We start from the raw sequence: 23,076 nt of genomic DNA, 5'->3' as shown, positions 1-23,076 counted from the left end.
ACAGAGAATGCAAAAGCAGCCCTAATTATATTCACATTAATCATTAACAGCATAACAAAACCCGGGTGAAGAGGTTTTCAGGAACTCATTAACAAGGGCATAATGTACACACTTTTATTTAAACATGGTAATTTACACAATAGCTAAAAGTTTGCTTTCCCCCCACCCTGCCTCAGGAAAACCTGTGTACCTGGATATCAGAATTAGCACCTAGTGTTTAAAAACTAAAGCCTTTACAGTATTATTTACTGCAAGCACTGGTCAGATCCGAAGCAATTTGGGCGCGGTGACACATGGATACACTGAATAATTGAAATCTCAATTTAATTTCTAGTGAGCTCATTGCTGCACCTCAGCAGTGGTGCTTTGGGGAGCTGGTTATCTGGAACACCAGGGATGCATAGTTTATAAGGATAAATACATCTGACAGGAAGGGACAAATCACAGTCGTGGTCTGAAATTATTGCAGTGCAAATTTAATAGAGCAGTGTTTTAAAGCAGTGGAACTTAATAAAAGAGGTAGGTACTTTCCTCCTTGATGGTAAGAACTTAACATTGCTTAAAAGCAGCTCCATGTTCAATATCTCAGGTACACAAAGGAGTCACGGCAGAACTGGATTAGCTGGAAGATACTTCAAATGATATATAAAATGTTTCACTGGCATAAAAAAGTTATATTGCAAGAGGTTACTTTTTTTGGGGAGTGAGCTGTTATTCTTGAAATACACGGATCTAAACTTTTAGTGACACAAAGCCATATGTACCTTGATGGTCAAGGTCAATCCCTTTGCTAAAGGGGTAACTAAAGATCAGAAGACTGATGTTTCATGAAAATAAAGTGCATTTTTCTGCTCATGCTTCTAAAAAGCAACCTCTAATTATATGAACTTATTTATCTACCAGGATTGTCACAAAAGCAACCAAGACTTATCCCACTTGGAAATGACCAGGCAAAGCCAGAAGAGAAAGCCACTTTTGGTGCAATTCTTGCATGATCTTCTCCCCTCCCACCTCTTGTTCCACATTATGTAATTTTTTAATACTAATACTCCTTCCTGTTTCTGAAGCCTGGCTCCACATTCTCTTCCAAACAGTAATATCAGCACTTTTGGGCACCACTCAAGGCTACCAGGTGTCCTGACAAAGCAGGGAGAAGGTTTACATGAAGGGAAATGTCATTTTTTAAATAGCACTTTTCCTTTTTTTACAAAGCAGATTGAGTGTCAAGTTTTCAAATCATTACAACAATATCCTCTGCAATTCATCAGTTCTCCCATCCAGCTTATCCAAATACTAACAGTGTTTTTGCCTTTACACTGCAACATGATGTAAGTGAAAGGTGCTAAAATGAACACTTTTAGATCATTTTCACTCATACACAAGCTGTCATGCACAGTTGAGACATCAGGTTTTAAATCTATTTACAATTTTACATATTTTACAATATATATTTCATCTTTACAGCTACAGAATGAATTCAAACTAACATTGGTACCTTTTGAGTTTCTGCTGGAACTCGGATTCAGGTTAAACTAATCATTAAAAACGAGTAAGTGCATGCTTAGAAGGAAGCTTTCAGGAAAGATGTCAATGGACTAGTGTTGCTTAAAAATTACACCAGTTTGTGTAGAAAATTTAAATTCAGTTCAAAAACCCACAAAAGCCTAATAGAAATCTACTCGACTAAAATAAATACAATTCATTACACTTAACAAAAAGAAAAATGTACCTTTAAAAATGTACTGATTTAAGCTCGTCTGATTTTTAGCGTTAAATTTATTTCCCTTCCCAAGTAGCAGATAGTACTAGGTGAGGATAATGCTGCTTTTCAGAGTTAACACTGATAATTATCCTGCATAAACCTGAGGCTGCAGTGGTGGGGGCAGCTTGTCATTCTCCACATTTTCAGAGTCAATGGCTGCTAAGGCTTGACTTTTTGGTTTTATTTCTAACGGATATTTCTCAACAATATCTTCCACTTCCTTTGTGATTCCATCAGTCCAATCTATTAGGTCTTTCTCAAGTTTCTTGGCTTCACTGACAATTCTTTCCTGTCTCTCATTCAACTGAGAGAGGAGGTCTAAGCTTTTACACATCTGTTTAACCCCCAGGCACACGTCAGGGGAGAAGCTGTCGGATTCCTGCTTCTTCGGGGACGTCTGACCCGTCATGAAACGATCGAAATCTTCTTGGCTTAGATTTAGAGACTGAGCATCCAGCTTTTCAATGAAGGCCACAGCACAGCACTGCAAACAAAGCAGAGAGAGATCACTGCAAGCCACAGACTGGAATGTGTGTGTTCTATTCTCGATCCTGCTGTTAGACCAGTAACTGGTTATTTCTTTTTAATGCCCCAGCAGATTGATCTTTTCCAGAAGTTCACTGTACCAAACAGTTCATATGCCTCTTTCCTCTCCCCAAAGTCTGAAGAAGTCAAAAACTCGGTTGAACAGCACTGACTCGCTGGGCAATGTACATTCCAAACTTCAGGGTCACCTCAGGGTGTTTGGGAGGTGGGAGAACAGAAGGAACACAACAACAAGACAAGAGCACTAAATTAATATTTAATAATCTGATCAGCAGAGATCTGCCATGCTCTTAATATTCTGAAGGAAGCAATGTCAAATCCCCATCTCATCTTGCGGATTCTCTGCTCCTACTAAAATGAACTTTTAATATTCCAAGTATTTCATTCAACTACATAATTTCCCTCACAAATTGCTTTATGATGAAATGCAGAGCACACCAATAAACGCCTCTTGCAGGAGCTTTAAAAAGCCTGTTTACCTCCACAAATTAATGGCCTAGTTCTGCAGCCCCTTCAAGAGAAAAATCTCATGGGCTCTTGCAAGTAGGAAACTTTGCATCTGTAACATCTGCACTGTCCAAACTTGGGATTTTAGGAATAGAAAGGACTTATTTCCTGGCAGAATGAAAATACACCACAGTCTTAGCATCAGACTGTTCAAACGAAGGACTTAATATTATAAAGAAAGAAAAGCACTTCCTGGTTTGGAAAGCAGAAAAGGAGGAGATAAAACACAGCAGAACTGGCTGTACTCGAAGTAACCTCAACCACCATTTTAATTTTTTTTCTACCTTATGTTATGTTTCCCTTCACTGGCAATTCCTACATCCAAATAAAAGACAAGCTCCTTGTATAAAACCCACACTATTCCTGCACTTACCAGGTTGGTGAAATAGTAGCCATCCTCTCCTGTCATTAACCTGCTGGGGTTGCAGAAGCGTGTTATGTACTGGATGTTGGACTGCAGGCGGGGGGGGTTCCCCTTCAGAACAATGTATATGAGTGTTGGGAGAAAGTCATCAGCAGAGGCTGGTTCATTTTTTGTGATTTTAATAGCATTAAATATGTGCTTGCTGCACTTGGTGATGCAGGCTAACTTATCACGGGGCACACGCTTCGAGTCCATTTCAATAATATCTGTAAGATAAAAAGAGTTCTCAGATCATTAAAAGTGTATTAATCAGACACCTGAATGAGCAGGCAATGCTAATTTGCATCATTTCTATCTGTGGTTCTTGCTGTTCCATAAAAGTATCTGTTTATTCAACCTTCTCTTGGTTCAGTCCAAGTGTTTCAAACAGATCAGTCAGGCCTAAACACTTCTGTGGTGGAAAAATTATTCCTGCCTCACATGTGATATTCCAGTCCAATACAACAAAGACTCCTGCAAATCTAACAGCCTGGACCCCCCTCGGGTGATCAACTCTCTATAAGCAAGAGAGATGAAATTTGAAGCTGCAAATGTAAACTTTATCATTCACAAACCTGTAATTGCCTTTACAACCATATCAGAGACTTCTGGAATTTCTTCATTGACAGGAACACACAGCATTTGGGGAGTCACCCAGTGCAAAGCCCTGTGAGAGGACAGAAGTGTTAAACTCTTCTGTGCCAGTGACATTCAGGTGTTTGAAACCAGCTGCTTCCTGAATTCAAGGCACAAGGAGTGCTTTGTGTGGGTGAGGCACTAGTCCAGCCTTAAGCCAGTTTATTCCACTGAAGTAATTTATTTTCAGAAGAAATACTTTCTTCTATTTTTGCCATAATTTAACAAAAGCAAACCACTTGGTTTTCCCAGTGTAGCAACTTCCATTATCCATTCCCTTAATTTCTTCTGGTTTTTAAATAGGGTGTTTTTAACCCTTTCTGCTCAACAATTTTGCCATTTTTGTGTGCACAGCACAAAGTTTTTAACATGTTTGATTCAGAGCTCATTTACAGGACTGGGGATTACTCAACTATTTTTCCTTTAAAGCATTCATTACCTGATTCTCTTTTGGACAGCAAGGTCTTTCTTCTCATCATCAGTTGTTTCAGGGCAAAAGACATATTTGTACTGCCGAGTCATAATGTACTTTTCAATCTGATCCATTGCCTTCTCAACTTTTTCAGGGGGCACTGCAAGGTACAAATCCCATAAATGAAGTATTCCATGGCTCCTCTGAAGATTTAATACAGTTTGACCCCAGCATCATCAAATCAATACGACTGACTCGAGCCAACCTGAGCTCACACAGGATGGACATAATTGGAGCATTTTCTCTCTCTACAGCAGAAGCAAAAATATAATGGGTCGAACATCACATGCCAAAGGGTCACAGTGAAGCACATTCAGCACACAGAGCAGGTTCAGCTGCTTGTAGCCTACAAGAATATTGTCATCCTTTGAAAATAAATCCAGTGAGGTCCTCCAAGTCCTCTGTTGCTGTTTATGTCTGAAAAACTCCCTGGGTTTGAGCTGTGTCTCTCACATAGCAGACACACAAAAGCAGTTCCCAGCAGAACTGGCTGCTGGAGCATTACAGGGTAACACAAGGCCCAAAGCCTGTTTGTTACCTGGGTGGAGGCTACACATCCACCTTCAGTTTTAAACAAACAGTATTGGACTTCAAACAAAAAATTAAAACAACTGAACCAAATTTTAGAGACTTCAAGCAAAACCTGTACAAACAAATAATTTAGACTGCAAAACCTTACAGAACTGGGAATAATTCCAACTATGGGACTAGAATTTGCTACCAGCATTTCTGAAAGCTGGTTTGGAATGCTGCAATATTTTACAATTTTTACTTGAGTTTTACTTGAAAATGCAAGAGGCTTGAGCTTCAAATAATCACTTTCTCAACAGGAAGAGGAACTTGATACCTTTCCAACGTGTCTGTAACTTGTCTGCTACATTTTGGTAGAAGTCCTGGGCACATTCTGACTGCTCCTCAATACTTAAGTCCTGTAACAGAACACAGATTAGGTGCCTGTGTGTGTAAGGATTGGCAGCAACACCTCTGATGTTTTGTTTCTGTTTAAGGAAAGTGTCCAGCTGCAGTAATAGTCTGAGAATGCAAAGGTATCGTCAGAGGTGTTTATATTGGCTAAATTATATTAAAAAATATGAGAAACCAAGACACACTGGCTCTTTGACATGTGAAAGACTCGCATTTACTTGCTGAACAGATAAATATTAGCAATGGGACTGGACAGGTGCAATGCCATTTTCCCCAGGCACATCCCTGAGTAATGCTGACAAAATAACAGAGTCCTAAGAGAAAGTTTGTCCCTATTTTGCCTCTAATTTTTAAAAGATTATATACAGTGTATCAAAAACCCAAGAACACAAATCACAGTTTGAAAGAGTATCTATACAGTAAACATTTCTAATGATAAAGTTACTCTGAAATACATTCACAATGTTATTTGTAAAACAACACTGTCTTTTGGGCATTACTTAACTGAGCTCCTGAAGAACATAACAGAGGTTTGAAGGGTTAAAATTAACTTTACTGATCAAGTCATTTTTTCACCATTAAATAGCATCATAAAGCTACACTTAAAAAAATGGAGAGAGAACTTGGCATCTGAATTCTCTAAGGGCAAAAACTGGACAGCTGCCCTCAACACAAAGTCTCAGCTCTGCTGGCAGTGCTGCATTTTAGCTCTGGTTTGTGTGTGATAGCAAATTGTATGTTTTGAGTTCTTTTTGACCAGCACAAACTATCAAGGAAGTAGGAAATGAGAGCACCTTCAGTATTTGAAACCAATAATAACACCACACTGTTTTCACAAACTCTCAGTTTGTGAAACTCAGAATGAATAAGTTCTAAAGGAAAAAAAAGCCTTCAAGATGTTTTCAAAATAGAGGGAATGTAAGATTCCATCAGAACTGCCTTTAACATTCAGTCCAATTTGAGGAAACAACCTGAGTAACTACATACTAAGCAGGAAAGGTAGGAGAAGGGGGAAGAAAAGAGTTGTGCTGAATACTGACTCATTCCAACCGTAGGTGGCACTACAGACTGATTAATATTTCAAAACCATTGATTTTTTTTTAAAAGGAAAATGAAGATGTAACCCTTATTCCATACTAAAAAGAAAAGTACAGTCAAGTTCCTGTTCCCCAAATAAAAGATGTGTGGGTTGATGTTGTATTATCTTTATAACCTTTTAGACTTAAGATGCCCCATCCCTGGAAGTGTCCAGGCCAGGTTGGATGGGGCTTGGAGCAACCTGGGCTAGGGAAAGGTGTCCCTGCTCATGGCAGGGGTTGGAACTGGATGATCTTTAAGGTCTCTTCCAACCCAAACCATTCTGTGGTGATCCCATGATATCTAAAAACTCAGCATGTAATATCTTATAATTTCCACAAGTCATATTTATCTAGAAAACCATCGGACAGACTAATATATATGGGATTTATTCAGGACTAATTTATTTGGGTTGCAAAGGAAAGTTCCCTGAGATACTGGAGTTGGAAGGATTCTTTGGTCACACACCACACCAAAAAACAAGGCAGCCAGAACTTAAAGCTGCCCTGAGATCTTCACTTGACTAAGCACATCCCCTGAAGGCTCCTGTGTACACTCCATAAAATCCAAACTGCTGGAAGAAGTGCAGCATTTTCCCCATCTCTCCCCAGTTTCCCCATTTGATTGATGCAAAAGGCATGCAAGACTTACCCTTTTATGATTCATTGTGTCCAAAAATAGTTTACATTGCTTATAGATGTCTTGTCCAGGCTTGTGATATGTCTTGAGAAATTCTATGAACTCCTTGGACACTCGATCCGTCTCGATGCTTGCCTGCCTGTTTATGGAAGGGCTGGGAGCCTTGGCTTCTTGGATCTCTGCTGGGAAAATTTGGGCACATCAGATAAGCTTTTGTACACTGATGGATAAATTCAGCAAGTGTTTAACAGGTATTAAAGTTTCAGGTTGGTCTTTTCTTCTTTTTTTTTTAACTGTGCAGATGATTGATCATGTACTTCTCAGGCTCTGCCAGTGAAATGATGGATATTATTAAACAGAACTCCAGGAAACTGAGTATTCCACGGAAAGGAAACATTTTCAGCCACACACTCATTTGCACTAATGGCCTTTTTATAGCAGCAAATGACTGTGATGTGGGTTTGCTTTTGGGTTTCTTACATTTTCATCCCTAGGTAAGGTATCTCCATAGAAGATCAAGGCTTCCAGACAGGATTCTGCAGCAGCTTAAGATAATGGAGTGGTCCCTTTTCCATTCCCCCTCACCTCTAATTCCTGCTCCTTTGCTTGCACCAACACAAGTATTCATCCAACTGGCTCATGAACCAGCTCAGGGAGCAGCAGATTGGGCAGTTCTAGTCCAGGGACACTGCACACACCACTGGATGCAAGTTTAGGGAGCTGCAACCACAGGGTTGTTTTTTTTTTTCCCCACACAAAACACAAGATTTTCCAAGCTGCAAGTTAATTCTGCTGCTCCAATACCTTCACTAACCAAGTTTAGTTCACCCACCTTTCAACTTGCCAGCCAACACTGTTCAAAATGGAAGGATTGAACAGAGATGATGTAAATGAACATGGTGAAAAGCAAGCAGCAGAGGGACAGAAAACATGAAAATATTCATGGTCAACACGATACAAACAAATCTTTCAATCTGAAAATACTAACATGCACAACAAAAAATCCGTGTTTCAATAAGCACACATGCAGAACTCCAAAATAAAAAGAAATGCATGGGATTAATATACTTAAGGTATCTTACTAGGGGTTTTTGTTTGTTTGTTTGTTGTTATTTGCTTTTAAAAAGATTCAGCACTAAATTCAAAGCTGTGTCATCCAGTGATTAACAAACACTGATCATCTGACCAAAGCACAAGACTTCAGCATAACCTTCTCTGGGTAATAATTTGGTCAGGCACCATTAGAACATTTATGGTATTTAAGCGATAAGAACAGAAAAGGTTTAGCAAATATTTAAATTCCAACTGTAGCAATCGAGATAGAAAGTGCAAAAAAACCTCCTTTTGTGTTCCACAAGGACATTTTTCCAGAGGGGATTTCTTTGTATTTAAGATTCCCAGCAGTGCAATACAAATGCCTGGACAGGGTTCAGGCTGAAGGGTGACCACTCCTGCATGTTGATCTAAATTTGTCACATTTCATATTAGATAACCAATAAGTAGGAAGCCTAGTTCTGAAATAATAAACAAAGAAAGCAGGTCTGCTTTCAGAAGGGCAGAATTATATGACATTTCTTCCATGATTAATTACTGATCTCAGTCTGAAGTACAGTTGAAGATTTATTTACTTACTTCAACACTGAGTTCACTCTACTATAAAAATAATGAACCTCATTCTGCTGGTTGACCATAAAGAATATGATTTTTTCAGTCACAAATTGAAAACAGATTTTTTTTTTTTAGTTATTAGAGAGATGTAGTCAGCTGAGGCAGATTACTGTTAAGTATTAAAAAACAATGTTAGAATGAACTGTCTTCAACGAGTCACACCAAGAACTACTTGTAGTCACTCAGAAGTGTTGCAGCTTCATTAATCTCTGAGCTGAAATCCTGGTTTAAGGAAAATTGATCTGTACAATATGCACTGATTACTTAAGGACTGCAGGAACAAATGTACTTTCAGCAACAAACTATTTTCAGGTTTGTCACGTGCTCTAAAAGAATTAAGTCCAACTAAAAAGAAGCCGATTATGGAAAAGAAATTCCATTTGACCAAGTTAAAGAGAACCCAGTAGAGGAAATATGCCCCAAATGAAAAGGAAGAGCACTGGAGGAGTTAAGAAAGGATCACCTTCACAAGGAACAAACACTATTAATAGTAAAATCTTTCTCAAGGCATTCTACAGAAATGCTAATTGTCACAGCAGAACATGAGCACTCCAGTGATTCACTATGGTTGTGCCACGGTCAGGGATCTGAGTCCAAGCAAGGAACATAAAAAATGGGTTTGTCATTAGCTCTGCTACACACAGCCACTCATCTTCTCCATATAATTTGCAAAATAAAGAATGGTACATCTTCAAATTTCTTTAGTCAGCACAACAAGTCAGAGTTGCACACAAATAACACAGGGCGAGCTCCTGAAGCTGTTTGCATCAAGAGGGTTGGCATCCTTTTGGTGTAAATGGAACTAGGATGTCTTCTCTTGATATGAAATTGTCTTCTTGGTTAACATAACAAACATCTGGAGATGTTTTGAGAATGCAAAAGTGCTTGAAGTGTCAACTATTAAATTGAAACAGCAGTTTCAACTTATAATCAGATTTAGAACAGCAATCTGGAATTCTTTTTTGATAAAAAAACGTGAAGCAGCACAAGATCCAGCTACTTCTTACAAAATTCTTATTTTTTGAAAGAGTGGTCACACTAAGGTGGAGCTCCAGGAAGCTTCAGCTTTATTCTTGTACTCTCCCTACCAAAAAGCAAAGAACTGGTTTAGAGATCCAAGTTCACCTCAAGATGCTGGACTTGCTTTTTTTGTCATCTTCATGTTCAAGAGCACGAGGTTGAACTGGCACAACCCTAGTTTGTACTTTGCAAAGCCCAACTAAGAAGTAAGCTCACTAAAACCAGGCAGACAGCTTGCTCAGGCTGTGCTGCATTACCTTCAGAAGGGGAAGCCAGTTCCCAGGAGGGAGTAAAAATCTCCTTCAAATCCCTGAGAATGTTATCAGCATTTCTCTCCCTCCCAGGCTGTCCTTGCTTAACGATTTTCTCTTGAGCAGCTGCAATGAACGCGAGAGCGAGCGGGACACGAGAGCAGGAGCGTGGCAGGAGAGATGGCAGGGGGGTAAAAAAAGAAAATATGGAAAAGTGAGAAGAGTGAACATAAAAAAAGGTTTTAATTACACAGGTGAATGAATGCCTCATGTAGCCAGCTGCTGCCATGCACCAGGACAATTCCAGGATGAAATTCAGGCATGTTTCTTATTAAGGAAATGCATTGTCTATAAGGCTAAGGTAGATTTGTGTTGATTTCCCTTCTGGAATTCCTACTCCACAGCCCAGCATTTTCTGGTGTTTGCCTGTCTAAGCTGTTGCTGTGCAAAGACATCAGTGCCATTAATCATTCTTAGTTGGAACACACTCTGTAGAACAAACATCCAGACAACCACAAACTTGGTATTCACAACCCACATACACACAAACACTACAAGTCTCACATTTATTTTCAGTTAAAGGCACCCTGTTTACACATCCCATTTTTCCTGCTAAGGCTGTCAAAGTGCTCCATTATGGCAGCATCAGCTGATATGTTATCTCAGTGTTTCTATCACACTTAGACATACCAGTTTCTTCGAGGTGAGTGACAGCCAGTACCTTTTCCCCTGCTTCCTTCAGGAGATATTCCCCTTCAACTCCTAAACCATGGCATGACACTGTGGCTGACTCAGGAATTTAGCAAGGATACATGTCAGAGGAACAAGGTCCTTCAGTGGCAGACCCCCACCAGGAATACATTTATGCTATACTTTAGTGGAAGAACTCCTGTGGAATGCACACAAACACAGCCACAGGTTTAGGACTGCACAGAATTCTATTTAAAAGATTGTTTGGCATCACTCAAAAGCCCACATTTTTCTGTGTTTTCAGTAGCAATCGCTCTCCAGAAGTGTCACTATTCCAGCCTCTTTAAAGTCAAACCACAGAGCACTCCTCTGCCTTTTAGAACGTGACATCTGTCAAAATACTTTTTAATTTACCGTGTTGTACAGAACCATTAAAAGCAAAGGAGACAGTTACCCTTCTTAGCTCCTGCTCTGGAAGAAGCAGTGAAGAACTTCTTCACAGTAGTGACCTTTCGTGTTTTCTCATTGGTTTTCTTCTCCTCAAACTTTGAAAAGGTCAGTGACTGGGCCCCTTGGGTGCTCTGACTACTGGCATAGGCTTCTTCTTCCTCACGCTGAAGCCTGGAATTAGAAAAATACAGGTCTAATTTAAGTGCTTAAAAACAAGACAAATAAGCTAATTTCCTCTGCAATAATTAATTACTCATTTGACAAACTGATTTCCCCTATGCCCATCTTCATTTCTTGCTTCCTCCCTTGGCTACATGACATCCACCTTTTCCATGGTGCAATGGTCCAAGTGAGGGAAAGGTCAAGATGTCCAGGGAAGATTAAATAGTAAGGTCAAAAGGGAGGAGACTGAGGTATAATCATGGTCACCTTCCCCTCATGTCACAGCCCTGAATTCTATAAGGCAAAAGTGAGGGGATAGACTGTGGAAGGATTTCCAAAAATCCATTCATGGCCTCCCTCCCTGCATCATGCTGAGTTTCACAACCACAGGCAATTCAATCCTCTACCCCCTCACTGAAGGGAAACAGCCTGTCACAATCTCACAAATATTCTGGGAAACACATCATTGTTGTCATCATTTGTTTTCTAAGTCTTAGTAATAGATAAACTTGAAGGAATGGGACAAACCCCCTCACTGCAACTCTGCTGGGTGCTCTGCAGAGACCAAGGCCAGCTTTTAATCTACAGGTACAAAGTAGGGAAGGCCAAATGTACCAATCCTTCAACTCTTCTTCCTGTGCAGGAGGATTAAAATAGGTTAAATTATATTGCCCTTCAAGATGCTAGAAGGTTGAGCCATTGTCTTTAAACATCCATCCAGCTCAGGATGGACCATAAATAGTCTTGGATCTGCAATCTCTTGAGGCAGGAATTGTATCTTATCTGTGCTGACAAGCCTGTCTGTGCACTACAACAATCACAGCTTATCTGTGCCTTTAGTATCTCCCTGCTGAGCAGCTACTTATTGAAGAACTCCTTAAATACCCCACTTTCTTGTACAGAGATGTTACAAGACTGACAGCATAACTATCTGCTCTAATAATACTTAAGTTCTTAGTAACTGTTTAAGACAAATGTATGGCAGAGTTATAAAATGACATGTCCTCTGTCCTGGCACCTTTGGATTGGGCTAGAGAAGGTTCCAAACACTTTCTCTGCAGTTAATCTGTTCCAGTGCCAGACAGGAAAGAGAATTTAAAAAACAAACCAAGTAACTACTTCAAAGGCTTTGAGATGCCAGAAAACTTAGGGCTTCCAAACTGTAACCATCAGTTTGGACCCAACTCAAGCTCAGAGACCTTTCACAGATGCCACCTCCTCCAGTGCACTTAATTAATAACTTTTCTTCCTTCCTCAATGACCTTGGTTAATGTATCACTGGGTAACTCAAGGTCTCCAAAGGGTTCCAAGCTCTGCCCAGCTCCAACAAAAAGCAGTTGTAGCTGCTTGTATTTTCTCACCCAAGCACAGAATACCTCTAACACCCATTTTTAGGGTCAAGCATTTATCACACTAAGAGAGCTAAACTGTGTTGCAGAAAATAAGTGCTAGAGAAAAATTACCTAAATTATTAAAGCCAAAGCTTTGATGCTTTTGGGCTTAACCCTGCAGTTTAAAAGAATGACCACAGACAAGACTAAAACCATTTTTTTCAATCAGCTGCTGAAATGTAAAACCATGGTGCTGGCTATGCAAGACAATAACTGCCAACTCCAGAGGCAGGGGTATTTTAATCAAAATTGTCACTTCCACCCTTCCAACTGCTACATAAATTACAGATTTAAGTATGCAAATTAGGTCAAAGTATTTATTGAGAGGTAGGTGGGTGTTTACACTTGCTACTCACAGACTTTCTTCTGAATCCTCTTAAATTAGAATGTCATAAATATTCATCTTTGCATCAAGAGGAAGGTTTTAATTCCTGCTGGAAAGGTCAAATATGAGAACTTGTGATGAAACTGAGCCAGAGCAAATAGGACTAGAAAACAGGAGCCAGGAATAGTACTTAGTGAAGTCACCCTACTGCAAAAGCTGAAGGAATAAAGGGGCTTCTTTACCGCTCTGCCAGCTCCCAATCCTCTTGAATTTGCTTCTGCCTGGCCTTATGGTATTCCTCTCTCCAGCACTTGGAGCAAAATCCCTGCCAAGCAGGATTGCCATAGTAACCACATCCCTTCTTGCACAGGAGCTCCGACTGATCCACGTGGATTCCTCTGCGTTCAGATTTCAGGTTCATTTTCTTCCTGTTTAAAGAGAAAAAGGGTTAAAGTCAGAGACATGGCAACAGCCAGCTAGAAATAATTTCTTTTGAAGGTCTGCCTTTCAGAAGGAAGTCACCTGTTTTAATTATTTAACAGTTCCATAGCAACGAAATAAATGCCAGAGGAGGAAGAGCACAGTTATATAAGCAGGGAGCCCCAAAGCCAGCCCAGCATTAGAATGTGTTTGCATAGCTGTGACCTGCAAACAGCACCAGGGCTGGCCCAGGGGCACAGCAGCAGTGCCAGTCACACTCAGGGAGAAAAGCCCAAGGCTCTGATCTCACCAGCACGTTGTTCTACCAGTCACAGGCACAAAGCAACAGAGGAAAAAAGAAATATAGGAAGTTCCAACCACCAACAAAGGGAGCAGGCTGAGTGAGAGACAGAATGAACATGGGTTTGTGTTCAGACTGCACAGAATCACCCTGGTGAGGCTTTAGGTATCATGTCTGATACAAATATCTTCAGAGCACAGCGAGGTATCCGAGCTGACCCAGCCAGGCACACTGACGTGGAGAAGGTGCATCTCCCTCTCCTCCAGCGCTCAAGTTACTCCAGAGTTCAGCTGGGTGCCTGCACACAGCACAGCTCTATAGAATTTATATATAGTGACTGCTACAAAAAGATTCTCGTGCCCACACCACCACTGTGCCGAGCCTGTCTTGCAAGGATCCAGCCCTCCTCTTCCTTTCCCTTGGCACAAACCATCCCACGTGCCAGCTTGTTCCCAAAGGCACCTCAGATACTGTGTTCTAATGCTAAATGCTGCATTCATTTGAGAAGAAAAGCAGCACAGGATCATCTGCATTAGCAAGGCCTGCCTATTCAAATATTAATATCTGGATTACAATACTGACAAACACACACACACACACAAAATATCACAGCGAGGCACTGGAAAGCAGGTCTTGACCAGCAAATCCAGCCCCTTTTTCTTCCTGCCACTCTCAGCAGAGAGCTTTCTGTAAGCTGAGCAAACACCTCAGCAACTGCTCTCACACTGGCAATCAAAGGTGCCCCAGGACATCCTTCCTGCAACAGGAGCAGCAGATTTTTAAACCAACACTGCCCCATAGTCTGAAGGCCCTGCCCTCCCCTCCAGCACATGGCTTCAGATCACACAAGGCAACCAGAACACACTTGGAGATGCCATGGATGGAAAGCAAGATGAAAAGTGATTTTCTTAATCTGAAGAATAGCAGTAGCTTGTCAGAATTATCTTGTTTTCCCCTAAAATTCTGCCCCAAACTCCTCCCTGAGTCATCCACCAAAACAGATGTGATGCACAACTGTCACTGCCACTGACAGTCTTCTACCAGAGGAAATAACAGCTATTTTCTTCCAAGATGGATTATCTAAGATCAACCACTTAGAAAGACTGATAATGTTTAACATTTCCCATTAATCTAATCAAGTTATTTTAAGTACAGTAACAGGAAACACACATGATTTTCTCTGAGGGGGGAATATTCCATCTTATCCATTAAGACTCCTTCTTCACTAACATCTTTTCTATCTTGGAAAGAAGTAATGAGTTTTGAAAAATAATCTAAAAATAGTTTCATTGTAGAGATGTATATTAAAGGAATCAGTCTCTTAACAGCATAATTTATGAAGATACATTTTCACATTTATATAGACAGAGAGCAGCTGAATATTCTTTTCTTTCCCTCTGAAATGTCTGACAATTAAACAGACATTAATGTGCTTCTGCAAAGCAAAATAATAAAAAATCCCCAAACCTAGATTTTAAATATTTGAGAGCTTTACTTCATTCCCATATGGACAAACTAACAAACATAAACACACTGCCTTCACAAAAATATTTTGGTTTCATTTACTGACTTCTCAAGGAAGGCTATAACATACTGATGGTGTATGTTATACAATCTATCTGACAATCTACCTCACAGCCCAGAAATTAAACACCTACTGTCTGTCAGCTGCAGAGCCTGGGACAGAAATTGCACCTTGGCACTATTTGGACACACAGCCCCCTCTCAGAGCATCACACCTGCCCTTTACCACCAACTCTGAAAAGAAAAGGGAAGCAAAAGCCTGAAAATCTTTACTTGCTGCTGATTCAGTTTCAAGACCACTTCTTAAAACCAGAAGCTGCAGCAGCATTTTGATCAGAGGCTTCTATTGCAGGTGTCTGTACTAGAAAAAAAACAACGTGCCTAAAATGCTCAATATTGCCATTACTGGTAAAGCTGAGCAGTCTCAATGTTTTCACTGTAAACCACAGGGAGCTATAAAGACACAACACACAAAAACATCTTCATAACACGAACTTCACAGAAATTCTGTAGCACCCAAGGAAATAAAGCCCAGTTCCTCTCACCCCCCACAGCAGTCACAACAGCTTTGCCACTGCAGTCTGCAGGCCCATGTCATGAACTCAGGTGTGTGTTCTTACTCAAAAGCACCGTGCTCCAGACACTCAGATGTTTTGAATAACTTCTGCCTCTCTGAAAGCCACCACGTGCTGTTTCTATGCCAGTTGTGCACTTTCACTCTCTCCAGAGATGCACAAAAATCAGCTTTCTGTGCCCACAGAGCTTTACCCACAATTACCTCTGGCATCCCGCTCACCCTCTGTGAACACCAGAGCTAAAAATAAGGTTCTGTTTAGTGTCAAAGTCCAGCAGCTTTCCCCAGGTCTGTAAACAGCTGCAAAGTCAAGGCACTAGAAAGTTGTTCTGTTCCCTCCCTTTCAAGTGTTTTAGATTGCAGTTACATCAGATCCAGGGACTGAAGAGGTCACCCTGAATCAATAGGAAGAAGTCACATGCTGCACATAAAGCAGAGCCTTTCTGCCTCCTTGAAACAGAAAAGGCCATTACAAAAAAAGTTTTGCAGCCAATTTTTGCAGGTCAGCATTAACGTTTTAATGAGCAGAACAACTCGAGTTTTGATTAAACTGACGAAAAAAACCCTCTCGAGCCAATTTTCAACAGCTAAATCACTGTGTACTTTATGATCTTGCACACTTAGAAATGTTTTGTTGGGACTTCTGAGTGTCCAAAATGCTTTCCCCCCCCCCCCTTCTCGATTCCCTTCTCTCCCTTCCACCCCAGCTAAAGGTGTATCATTCCTTATTCAAAGATCAGCTCCTCAATGTGTTTGCACAGTCACACCACTAATTTTGCAGGGTCAGACCTCTTATTTTACTCGTGCATGGCCTGTTCAAAGGTCAACTCTGAGCAACATAATACAAAACAAAGAACAAATTTGTTGTTTTCCTGGAGTCAGAGAGCAGGCAACTCTGAAGAGCTTTCATACCACCTGACCACTGAGAAGCCAGGAAAACAACAGTAAAGAAGGAAACAAACTTCCACATTATAAAAAAAAAAAACCAACCTCCAACCCAAACCAACAGAAAAACTCAGCCAAAAAATCTACAAAACTAATCAAGGACAATAAAGTATCAGAAGATAATAACTAAGTAACTAGTAACATTTGGAGAGGTGATTTACACCAAACATCCTTATTGCATCTCCTGTATCCCAGTTAAAACACATCTCGACAACTTCAAAAAGCACCACATCTCTCTCCCAGGAGCAAACACCTGTAATTTAAAATATACTCATACACTGCTTTTGTTTAAGTGCCTCAAATAGCTCTGCTGTGAATATCATCAGGGAAAGCAGGGAAATGACACCTCCTTGCACATCCCCTCACAAATACCATGGTACAGAATCTTCTTTTAAGGGTTTCTGTACCAGTACTACACCTCATCACACATTAATATCTATGTTAATTAGCAACATCCCTCTGAAGAGTTTAAAAAAAGAATGGGCTCTTAGTTATTAATTTATAAAATCCCTTTCCCCTTGTTACTCATTTGCAAGTAAAAGCTTCTTGCCTCCCGTTCTCCTCTGAAATGGAAAAATGGAAAACTCCTTTCCATGACCAGGATCTTTAAGCTCCACCTCACACCCCGTGTGTGGCTCCTCAGAGGGTCCCTGCAAATGTGCTGTCACACCCTGGCTGACAAAGGGGATTTATTCTGGGCAATCCCAACATGGAAAGCTGTCCCACTGCTGGCAAGCAGTGCATCTGTACCCCAGCCCCCAGAGGACGAGGCTGTGGGGACACCAAGGAGCTCCCCTGGTCTCACTGCCACGAGCACCCCCAGGCTGGTCCCCACCCCAGCTACAGCTTCAGCTGCCCATGGCCACGGCATTCCAGGCTCTTCTACACGTCCAGCTTTGCTTTTCTGAACTGCAGAGCCATCAGGAGCAGATGAATATTGGTGCACAGCTGGTAAATGAGGCACGTGATTCATATTAACTCAGATGTATCTGAAGGGTTGCACATCAAAGGTCTCTGATGACAGATCAGATCTCCTTCTCCAACTTTCTCATAAGCACCTTACAGCAGTTTTCTTATGATGTCTGGCATGTGGAGAAAAACCCCAAGCCACTGTGGATTAATTCAAAATTAGCTTTTTACTTGCTTTAATGCAATTTATTCTGAAGCTGTCAAATGCATCTTCCTATCAACACATTTTTCTTGTGCCTAGGCTTACCTAAATTTTTTCTTTTATTCACCTATTTACTTAGAGCAAATACATTTTAAAGAGTGCAATACCAACTCAGAGGTTTCTCATCCCTTGCTCACACCCCTAGGTTTTTCCTGTGGAGTTTGTCATCCAAGAAGAACATTCAACAAATCACAGCTCCGACTCCAGAAAATGGAAATTCACACCATTTTTTTTTTTTTTAGGAAGGATAAACCAGCTGCCTGCCTACCAGTTCCTCTGTGCCTCTGTCAGAACTGAAACTGAGAACAGATGTGCAAACAGTTCAGGGTTTCAGTTACCACAGCCAGGGAAGCAGACCATGAACAAAACCAGCAAAACCAACTTTTCTGCAAAATACTCTGGCTGACAACCACATCACTTTCCCCAGCACATACTTTGATCTGCCTTTGATGATTTACTGAAGAAAACACAGAAGGGGTTAAGACACAGGAAACACGAATTTTGTTATGAGTCCATAAATCCTCAGCCCATTTTTGTCCCACAGTGGGGACTGAAGGAGCAGCAATCATTGCTCCAGGACATTGGACCTTTTGTATGACACAGAAAGGACTGTATTTTAATTTTCACACAGACCAGATCACAAAATAGCCAGAAGAATTCACAGTGAACCTATTAAAGCAGGTATCAGTCACAGCAAAGAGCATGTGCATCCTTAGCTTTTATGTGGTAGGAAAAAGGGGTTCCTTCAATCCAAATAGGATCCGTCACTGAGGGCTGATTTAGTGCACACATGAAAGACTAAACTTACATAACACCTTCTTTTCAGCAATAAACCCAAGATAGTTTTCATAACACATCAGGGTTTCCAAAGACTGCAGACACAGCTTTGGCTTCAGGAAAGGCACTGTGTGAAATACAGTTTAGGAGCAGTACAGATTTCCCATGGGCTCCAGCACCACCAGCTTGTTTTCCTCGTTCTTTTCCAGCTCCCAGGCTTGGAGCAGGCAGGTCCCTCTACTGCCAGTGCAGGTTGTGTCACCACCACAACGACAAGATATCGACTGGGTCATAAACTATTTATTAGTCCTGAATTGCTGAGGTCACCTTTGAGAGGAGAGCTGGCTGGAAAAGCTCACACCCCAAAGCTGAATAGGAAGGGTCTCGTTTAATCAATCTATAAACACCTCTGGTAAGGGGCAATTGCAAGGCAATGTATAATTACTGAAAGCTATGAAAAACACTTTGGTAGAAACTCTGCACACTAACGCTGGAAATTAAAGCAGCAGCTTTGCAAGACTGTTCTGTAAATGAGTTTCACTATTAGTAACCAAGTTCATTAATGAATGTATCTAAATCAGGAAAACACAAAACAGACTCATAACACACGGGTTTGTTTTGGGTTGTGGCTTTGTTTTGGTTTCTTTTTGCTGTTGTTATTTTGGGGTTTTTGTTTTCCTCCATGAAACCAACAGTCTTCTCAAAAAGCCTTTGGCACAACTACTGGCAACAACCCACACCAGTCCTTTCACTGAACCGAAGCAAACGTGATTCAGCTCTTCAAGTTTCTTCATAGCACTTAATACACAACTTTAATTTCCCTTATTCAAAAACATCAAAGTGCTCCAAAGTGTGTTCACAATGTCTCATCACTCATTGCAACTGTTTGGTCATTGATGGCCATTCCCAGACGTGGGATTTTAGAGCAGGAAAAGTAGGAAAACTGAGGAAGTCTCCAAACACACAATGCTTACATTAAGTGCTGCTGTTTCACATTTTACTGGTGCCTGAATACTACACCATACTTCAGATCAAGAGAGAAACAAGCAACTTCATTTACTAAAAATAAATTTACAAGGTAGATTAGAAAGTGCATCGAAACTGAGGGGGTGGAAGGATGGAGCAGGGTTAAGCTCTCTAACAACCGTGTATTTTGCCAGTGGAAAAGGCCCTTTAAAATGTATTTAATCCAAAAAACAGTCACTGACCCAAATGCCACAAAACTCCTAAGAGCAACCTACGTGTTGAAATAGTCGTGATTCAGGTGTAACCCCGAACATTCAGGCGTGTAATTAGCAGAAGGCTAATTAAACATGAGCTAATTTCCTCCAAAGGAAAGGGTGGGGCAATATGATCTCAGAAAATACAAAAGCCATTAGACAACTTGGGAATTAGGCAAGAAACCCAGCTGCTATCTTTGCTGTGTTCACAGTTTTAACGTGCCCCTTTCTTGCAGTTGAGAGATTCCAGCTACAGCAGTTGTTTCCTTGGATAAACAGTGCAGGCTGCTAAAAAAATGATGCCAAGGAAACAAACAGTCGTTACTGTGATGCCAGACAAGGGCTGAGCAGCCACCTCAAACAAACCACACTGCTGGGGACTGTCATTTGGAGGGGAAATTGCAGCCACTGCTTCAAACCTCCAAAACCTCATGGCCACGAGGCTCCAACGCTGCCCAGAGAGCTCAGAGTTTACTCAGCTTGGAGATGTGCTTTCCCCCCTCAAATGTCAGCAGAGGCCTGAAGCTACAGGTTTGTTTGTCCCCATTAAATCCTTAACTCCTGCCTGTAGCCATGAGCACTCAGCTACCAGCAGGAGTAGCACATACTCATGAATTAACAGACTGTGCCTCACCATCTACATGTGACTCACAACCGTGCTTTTCAATGAAATCACAGGAAACATCTAAAAACTCTTTGCACTCTTTCATTGGGAATTCAAGAAGATGAAGAGGATTAGCTAAAACTTCTAAAATCTCCTCAGAAACTTCTCCTCCACACTATGTTTTGCAAACGTGTCAGCCACGCTCACCTGGATTAAATTTAAGTTGGCTATAACCTCAGAGAAAAACCTCAAAACATCTTATACACTTTATACCTGACTCGTTACAGCATTTTAGCAGGACTTCACAAGCATAATTTTAAGGTCTAGTTTTAGATCACAAGTAGTTAATCATCTGGATAAAAAACCAAGCATAATTGGGGATTATATAGCAAACATCAAGAGAGGGAGGAGGGAGCTAAGAAAGACTGTTCTACCTTAAATAACACCGCAGAACAAAATTAAATACCAGAATCATGGACTATCTTCAAGCTTATAATCAACAAGTTTGTTGGGTAAAGGGGTAAGTAAAGGGGTCTTGGGAATCGCTATATTTGGCTTTTTATCCTATTCTTCCATTCTATTTTATGTTGTTTTGGGGGGTTTTTTTGTCAGCAAAGCATTCCATTGAGCTACAATTCTCTTCCTAATCCTCCCTGCTGCAAAACACTTGTGTAACCACATCCAGAAGGCCAACACATCCAATTCCAGAGTAAAGCACTGTTCCTGGATATCACCCCGTCCTTCTATGCTGGTTGGTCATTGGTCTCAAAGGAGTCTTGAGTAACTGGAAAGCCAAGAGCAGCTCAGTGCTCTTCTCAAAGTACTGGTGTGAGGTACTGCCAACACAAAGCACTGCTTCAAAAACAGTTTAGTGACTATTGGGATTTAAATCATAACCACAATGCCACCCTTTCTCCAAAACCATGCAGTGCTGCTAATTCCCAGCACTGGGCCAGATCAGGGCCTCACTCAACCCAAAAAAAAAAACAAACCAGTTTACTTTTTCTTCTAAAACCCCCTCAAGCCAACCCAGCTCCACATCACAACGATGCTGCCCCTGCCATACACCAGCAGGATTTAGGACAGCATTGAACCAACCCCTCAGAGAACTTTTTTGTAACTCCAAGCACGTCATTCATCTTTCAATATCTCACACCCTCTCTGAGGGTACAGCCACTCCCTGCTGGAAGGAACAACCTGAACACTACACAAAGTGCCTCAAAGAGTGACAAACACCCACAAAAGCATCCAAAACGCGCTGCTCAGCATCTTTAAATATTCTCCAGATTTCACCTGGCTTGAATTTAAAGGACTTTGATCCTCAGCCGTGCAGTGAGAAGCCAGGCAGCGGCAACACTTACAGGAAAAAAGCCAAAAAACTCATTGATCCACAAGGAGCTCATCAGGAAAACAGGCGGGGAGGGGTGGGGGGGAAGGAGAGTATATTGGGAAAAGGTATCAGTGACACCTGCTCCTTGTTAACTATGGAAACAGACCCATGGGATTAAAAAAAAAAAAAAAAAGGAAATTCTTTAAAACCACATTAAGTACATTAAAAAAATATAAAAATATTTACACGTAATAAAAAGAAATTAGTTTTAGGAGCTGCACATGGAAGAAGACAAACACCTACAAAAGCATCCAAAACGCACTGCTCAGAGGCATTTTAAATAATTTTCCCAGCTTCACCTGGCTTGAGCCTGAAGGGCTTTAACCCTCAGCCGGGCAGTGGCAACACTCACAAGAAAAAAGCCAAAAACTCATTGATCCACAAGGAACTCATCAGGAAAACAGGCTGGGGGGGCATACTGGGAAAGGTATCAGTGACACCTGCTTGACTGCTGGAGCACACCCATGGAATTAATATATATACATATATAATAAAGATTAGTTTTAGGAGCTGCACACGGAGGAAGGTTAAGTTTAGCGTATCCCGACGCTGCCGCCCTGTGGGGCCTGGGGGACCCCCCGCCCAGCCCCGGGGAGCGGGGCCGGAGCGAAGCCCCTCGGACCCCGACCCCCGACCCTTATAACGAGTGTGGGCGATACCGGAGGGTCCCCGCAGCCCCCGCACCCGGGGCAGGGCCCGCGGCCCCTCGGCTCTCACCGGCTGCCCCGGGCGGCGGGGCCGTCCCGTCCCGTCCCGCTCGGCTGCGCTGCTCCCGCGGCCCCGCTCGGCCCGGCCCGGCGCTGCCTCCGGCCCTCCCTCCGCTCCGGCGGAAGGGCGGGCGGCACCTCCGGGGCGGGACCGCGCACGGAAGGAAGCGGAGCCCGGCCGGGCTGGGCGGAGCGGCCCCGCCGCCCTGAGGGGGGATCGGAGCCCGGCCGGGCTGGGCGGAGCGGCCCCGCCGCCCTGAGGGGGGATCGGAGCCCGGCCGGGCTGGGCGGAGCGGCCCCGCCGCCCTGAGGGGGAACCGACGGGAGCGGGAGCCGGGGAAGGGCGAGCGCCGGGAGAGCTGCCCTGGCACGGCGGCACCGGAGCTATTACACACATGTACATGTTCCTGAGTCCTGGAAATGCGAATAGATCCACGGTTCTCTTCGGCTTCTTGTTTTCCTCCCCTTCCAGCCCAGGGAACGGCTGCCTTCCCTTCCCTCCCTCCACACACCCCCCAGG

General features: G+C 42.0%; 1 protein-coding gene across 4 annotated transcripts; it reads right to left on the bottom strand.

Moving 5' to 3' along the window:
• Positions 1–100: 100 nt before the first annotated feature.
• On the bottom strand, positions 101–22,974 carry RABGEF1 (RAB guanine nucleotide exchange factor 1). Of its 4 annotated transcripts, none has more exons than XM_039389308.1 (10): positions 22,952–22,974; positions 13,166–13,351; positions 11,050–11,216; positions 9,912–10,031; positions 6,979–7,145; positions 5,174–5,255; positions 4,294–4,426; positions 3,794–3,885; positions 3,189–3,445; positions 101–2,246 (listed from the first exon to the last, which is right to left on the bottom strand). In XM_039389308.1, the coding sequence occupies exons 1-10, from the start codon at positions 22,957–22,959 to the stop codon at positions 1,848–1,850; spliced, it is 1,611 nt and encodes a 536-aa protein (XP_039245242.1). In that variant the 5' UTR covers positions 22,960–22,974; the 3' UTR covers positions 101–1,847. The 4 variants fall into 4 exon arrangements, with proteins under 4 accessions (XP_039245242.1, XP_039245243.1, XP_027581720.2 ...); XM_039389309.1 differs by lacking the exon at positions 22,952–22,974 and adding an exon at positions 22,567–22,861; XM_027725919.2 differs by lacking the exons at positions 9,912–10,031; positions 22,952–22,974 and having other exon boundaries at positions 6,979–7,148.
• Positions 22,975–23,076: the final 102 nt, after the last annotated feature.

This window comes from Pipra filicauda, unplaced genomic scaffold (assembly GCF_003945595.2).
Source record: "Pipra filicauda isolate LSUMZ 115617 unplaced genomic scaffold, ASM394559v2 scaffold71_size5581439_pilon, whole genome shotgun sequence".
NCBI classification, from domain to species: domain Eukaryota; kingdom Metazoa; phylum Chordata; class Aves; order Passeriformes; family Pipridae; genus Pipra; species Pipra filicauda.
The sequence above is the reverse complement of the archived record's forward strand: the minus strand, read 5'-3'. Positions and strand labels throughout refer to the sequence as shown.

What these genes read in the sequence shown, in the direction of transcription:
- RABGEF1 (XM_039389308.1), bottom strand. An exon ending in ACTGGCTTCCCCTTCTGAAG is followed by an intron (nt 7,146 to 9,911) that starts GTAATGCAGCAC and finishes TTTTCCCAGCAG; the next exon opens with AGATCCAAGAAGCCAAGGCT. An exon ending in GTTACAGACACGTTGGAAAG is followed by an intron (nt 4,427 to 5,173) that starts GTATCAAGTTCC and finishes TGTACCTTGCAG; the next exon opens with TGCCCCCTGAAAAAGTTGAG.